Raw genomic sequence first — 6,000 nt, 5'->3', positions numbered from 1 at the left:
ATGGCACCAACACAATCCTAAAAACAAAAGTATATATTGTCATTACATTGAGGCTATACATGTTGATATTAAATTATGTTAATTAATAATAAATGTCATCGAATGTAGGATGAGTCCCTTAAAGAAAGGCCAGTATTTGATGTTGCTGTGTATTTCAAGAGGTGTCTCATACATACTTTGATATGGTTGAATTATTTGACTCGACAATGCTTCCAATGCTTATAATACCTTTTTGAAATACTTCGAAATAGTTGATGTTGAGTGTTGAATCTTTCAGCAGCATCACGAACAGAAGCAAGTTTAGGTAGCATGTACAAATCTAACCCAAGCTGCTCTTCAAATGCTTATATATCTACCAGCTACTAAGAGTTGTTGTTCTCTAAGGATATTAGCAAGACTTATAAATACTTCTCTACTTAGCCGAAGTTGTTCTTTACACAAATTACGATGGCCTGTCAACATCCTATGTATGAAAGGATGCCCCAGTTCTCCCCCAAATGCAAAGGCAACCGTTCAACTTGGGTTGCCAATCTCCTCAGCTCATGCAATGCTATACGTGTCAAACTTTGTTGTACGAAATCTTCATCCATTCTACATAGGCATATATATATTTAATGCAATTTCATCTAGGCAAACATATAAAATAGATAAAATAACTATAAGTTAAAATCACATAACCATTAAATAACTAACTTTAGAGACGGATTTTAAAATTCCGTCTCTAACTTTAGAGACGGATTCAGCAACGGATAACCATCCGTCTCTAAATTAGAGACGGAATGATAAAATCCGTCCCTAATTCAAATTAGCGACAAGGCCTTTAACAACGGGTGTTATCCGTCCCTAATTCCGTCTCTAAGCACATATAGCGACGGAATATGTTGATTTAGAGACGGATCCTTTCCGTCGCTATAGAGCTGTTTTTTTGTAGTGTAGACGTTAAGTTAACTTAAACTTAAAATAACTAAAAGTTAGTAAAGTTCCATAATAATTAAGTTCAGCTCATAAAATAGACTTAAACATAAAATCACTAACTTAAAAGCACTCTAACATAAAATCACGCAATTTTAACTAGAACATCCTTCGCAACCATCTTAGTCATATAACATATTATCATTATCTATAGACATATCTGACCTATAGACATCATCTGAAAGTGCACAATGCTTCCTCAAGAAATGAAGTCTGCCTCTATCACTACGCAAGGAGATGAAAAGATCGATGGCACCCAGAGTACTGCGAAAGCTATCAAGAATATCCACAACAAATTCATCCCCATACTTTTCAGCAATCCTCATGGACTCCAAGATATCATAAACTTCATCAAATCTATTTATGGGTTTAGGAGGTTGACTCACAGACGATTTCCTCAGAATATCAAGACATGTATCAATATCATCAGCCCTTGTACTTTTCTTGGGCATGTTACTAGTCTCACTGCTTTTACGCTTTTTAATATCAATAGAGATAATGGGAGACTTGCTTTCATTATTGGGGGTTTGAATATCATTAGGTGGAGTGTCTTTAGAGTTACAAGAACCTTCAGCTTCAATAGCAATTACTTCCTTTCCTTTGACTGTAGATGCTGGTGTATAAGATCTATCACCCGTTGCATAACCACTACGCAAAATTTTATCCCATTCAGCCTCATTCTGTAATGGCTTCTTAAGAAACACAGTTGCTATAGATTTGTAGCGCTGCAATAAAATAATAGTACAAAGAAAATAAATAAGATAATAAAAACGCTAAAGGTAAATATTATACTGAACAAAAATAAATAAAAAATTAACAAGTACCTTAACAAAACCCTTCCATTTTTCACTTTCCGTATCAACAACAGGACAACCATCTTCGCTCCATCCGATACCAGTCCATTTCTTTAGTTCATTCCAAGCCTTGTGTTTTTCTTTCATATTGGTAAACCAATTCTTTATGGAAATTGCTGTAATGCACTTTCTTGTTCGGGTGTTTAATGTAGTTGCAACACGGTCCCAATTAGTTCTCCCACCAGGAGAGACATATTCGGGCAAGATTTCCAGAAGTACGGTAACAACATCCACGGTGAAATTTGCCCTTGAATTACTCATTGCAAACTAGATACTTCTAGAAGAGAATAAACAATCAAAAGTTCAACTCAATTCAGTTACAATCATTTCAATTTAATTCAGTTCCGTTGTTTTATTACGAAGAAAACATGCCTCAAATGACTATATTTAATTGCTCTTCTAGCTGGAATATGGTAGACTATATTTTTTTTGGGGGGGGGGGGTGGAGCAATGATATTCCCATATCCGATATCGGCCAATATTTCTCATATCGGATATGGGATATGATAAGATGTAGTCCATATATGATTTTATAGCTAACTGATATGATATAAGATTAAGAAATTACTCTCTCCGTCCCAAAATATAGTTCCCATTTCCATTTTGGGTATCCCAAAATATAGTTCCCGTATCCATATTTAGTTCCACATTTTCCCGTAATTTGTCTAGAAAAACCATGTCCCATCATTTAGTTGCTTCTTGAATTTTGTTTTTTCCTTTATTTATTCAACCAAAATGTTACAATTAATGCTCTTTCACCAATTATTTTCCATTCTCTCTCCTAAAATCATCTTTTCCCATACAACATTTATTTAAATAAACAAAAAAGCTTTACTATCACTCTTATATTCTATTTGCATAAATTACCTTGAAAAAAAGAGAAATGGGAACTATATTTTAGGACGGAGGGAGTACAATTTTTTTGATTTTCATATTTTGTTTTTTGGGAGTTTGTTAATTGAAATCTTATATCATATCAGTTAGCTATATATCATATCAGTTAACTATTAAATCATATATGGATTACATCTAATCATATCCCATATCCGATATGGGAAAGTTTGCCCATATCGAATATGGGCAAATACTTCCTGGGGGGCACAAAGTTGCAGCAGTGTAATGTAGAAGTATTAACTGCTACTACTTTACCAAATAATACAAGATATAATTCCTTTTTTTGTGCATGAATAATTCTAAGCATGAATAAAAACATACAAAAGTTATTGTTAGTTAGGTAGATGCTGATGAAAGATAGCACAATCTGCGTTCTGTCTTTTTCATCTACAAAAATGTATTCAACTTTTTGGAATATGAGAAGTTTAATTAGATAAGGAACTTATAACTTCTGTTTTTAAACCTTAGATAGTCGAAAATTTCACTCCACCACCTCTCTCTCCTTCATCAGATCACAATTCACAAACACCCTCTCTATCTTCATCAACTTCACTCCACCGCCTAAACCCTCTCTCTCCGGCGAGTAAATCGAAAACCACCAAAAATTTGTGTAAATCGATAACCACCCATTGACAACCTAAATCGAAAACCCCAGTAAATCGAAAAATAGCGAAAGAAAGGAAAACAATAGTTACTTGAATTTGGGTGTTTCGAAACTTCAATTTTTTTGTTCGAATTGGTCGAATCTCCGGCGAGTTTTCGTAATTTTGATGGTGGGTTTGGTGTTGCTTTCTAGTTACCTTTTTTTTTTTTTGGATTCTTGGTGGTTTTTTGGGTGGTTGAATCTCTGGCCATTTTAGAATTTTCGTTTGAACTCCATGAAATTTTCAAATCCTTCATATTCATCTCACTATATGGTAAAACAATTTTCTTTTCTTTTATAGAAAAATCGAATTTTTTTCGTTTTTTCTACTCAATTTACTCCTGAATTTCGTTGTTTGAGTCTGATATATGAATTTTTTTTGTGGGTTTTATTTTTTTTACTCAAATTGTCTGCTTCTTTCCATCAAAAGAATTCATGCCAAGAAGAAATCTGTTCAATCAAACAAAACATAAATTTCGTGGGTTCGTTGGATGACTTTTAAACAACAGAAAGTTTTAAACAACAGAACTTGAAAAAAAAAACAGCAATTTTAGAACTTACTTGGATGAGTTCGTTGTGAACAGAAGCAGATTTCGTGATTGATGATAGTGAAATAATACGAAGCAGATTCTGTGATTGATGATGGTGAAATAATACGAACCCGTTGATGCAGGGAGCCAAGTATATAGAGTCGATTTTACAAATTTGCCGGCAAAAAAAACCCTACACCAACTTTAGGAAACAAATCTTAACAAGTGATTATCACCTGATTTATTATTATTTACTAATTAATTAAAATAATTTATGATTATTTTAATAATTTTTTATCATTATTATGAATTTATTATTAATTATTAATATAATATTATATTTTTATTACTATTATGTGCAACCAAAGGAAAAGATGTGGTAATATTAGGTGTTGTGGTTTCATATGGCTTTCTGTTTATGCATATGTAATTTTCGGTGTCATGTAATTTTTATGGCTCTTTTGATGAGAAATAAAGGATGTCCATATTATTCTACTATATTTATGTTTGATCTCCAAGTTTACGAACACGAAGTGTAATAAATTTTTTTGCTAATCGTTGTTTGAACTTACGGCCTTTTCACTGTATTTATTAGTGTTAAAAGTGAAACTCAAATAGTGAGTTAAAAATGAGGGAGAATATGACTAACATATAAATTTAGTGGATATTCTACGTCTCAGCGTCTCACCTATTACTGGGGTATGATTAGAATCGAATTATATTGAGTTTATATGTAATCTAATTAGGTAAAAACTATAACTTCCTTATAAGAAGTGTCATTTTCAATGTTGTCTTATCAATTAAATAACTCGTATTCTTCCACTTATTAAAAACTTCAATTTTTTATTTTATTAATGTCAACCAAACCAATACTTAAACTAGCTAGAACAAGTACTAAAAAAGAGGTCTAACATTATGTCAACTTTCAAAACATATAAATTTATAAAAGAAAACGTTTGAGAAGGGTGGATCTTCTTATGAAGTTTTTCTCGTGTATTTTCATTTTCAATGAAGTGGTTTTTCTTATGTAGTTTTGTTTCTAATGTTGTCTTAAAAGTTTAGTTTGACTTAAAAACAGAGAAGTTTTAAATTACAAACTTAATGGTTACAATAAATAATATACTATTGTTTTCACATGGTATATATGATTTAGGCTACCGCATGTATTGCCCCATTTTCTCTAACAAACTTAATTAACAAATATTGAATTACATAATCTTATTACATATAATCAGTTCAGTTCAGTTGCAATAAGTTTAGTTCAGTTGTTTTGTGCCGAAGAGAACAGACTATAAGATTAGAGATGAAAAGATGTAATTGTATTAAAGTGAATACAGTATAATACAACTTAGGAAACTAACTCGGAATATTAAGCTAATAATATGGAAAGAGATCATAACAATATACAAGAGAATCTATAGTTGACTAATATAACAATATATCAATATTGACTGAGTCAATATCTAATATCCCCCCTCAAAATGGTGGGTCGAGAGACCAAACCAATTTTGGACAGAATGGTAGAAAAACGAGCCAACGGTAGGGGTTTAGTAAGCCCATCAGCTAGTTGATCGCCTCCTGGAATGTGCTGAACACGAAGAGTGGCTTGTTGCACCTGCTCGCGAACAAAGTGAAAGTCCAAGGCTAAGTGCTTCATCCTTGAGTGAAAAACTGGATTTTTAGAGTAATGTGTAGCACTAAGGTTGTCGCAGTAGATTGTGGGAATGCTAGCAACTGGAACACGAAGCTCTTTGAGAAGAGATTGAAGCCAAAGTAATTCAGCCGTCGTGGCAGCTACAGCACGAAATTCAGCTTCGGTAGAAGACCGAGCCACACCCTTTTGTTTCTTCGAGCTCCATGATAAGGCATTGCGACCAAGGTAAACAATATGCCCAGAGGTAGAGATGAATGAGTCCCGATCGCCAGCCCAATCCGCATCAGTAAAGGCATGTAAGTGCAATGGGGAATCACGATAGATAGTGAGACCATGAGAGAGGGTTCCATTGAGATAACGAAGCAATCGTTTCAGAGCAGCCCAATGAGTATCAAGGAGAGTTTGCATGAACTGAGACAGTTTGTTCACGGCAAAGGCTATGTCGAGACGAGT

General features: G+C 33.5%; 1 protein-coding gene across 1 annotated transcript; it reads right to left on the bottom strand.

Annotated features, from left to right (window-relative positions):
- Window positions 1-985: 985 nt before the first annotated feature.
- LOC104887519 (hypothetical protein) lies at window positions 986-4,040 on the bottom strand. The gene is made up of 3 exons (XM_010672171.4): window positions 3,925-4,040; window positions 1,797-2,103; window positions 986-1,697 (listed from the first exon to the last, which is right to left on the bottom strand). The coding sequence occupies exons 2-3, from the start codon at window positions 2,085-2,087 to the stop codon at window positions 1,095-1,097; spliced, it is 894 nt and encodes a 297-aa protein (XP_010670473.2). The 5' UTR covers window positions 2,088-2,103; window positions 3,925-4,040; the 3' UTR covers window positions 986-1,094.
- Between the last annotated feature and the right edge of the window lie 1,960 nt (window positions 4,041-6,000).

This window comes from Beta vulgaris, chromosome 2 (genome assembly GCF_026745355.1).
Source record: "Beta vulgaris subsp. vulgaris cultivar EL10 chromosome 2, EL10.2, whole genome shotgun sequence".
Taxonomy (NCBI): domain Eukaryota; kingdom Viridiplantae; phylum Streptophyta; class Magnoliopsida; order Caryophyllales; family Amaranthaceae; genus Beta; species Beta vulgaris.
This window is presented reverse-complemented; position numbering and strand designations above follow the sequence as displayed.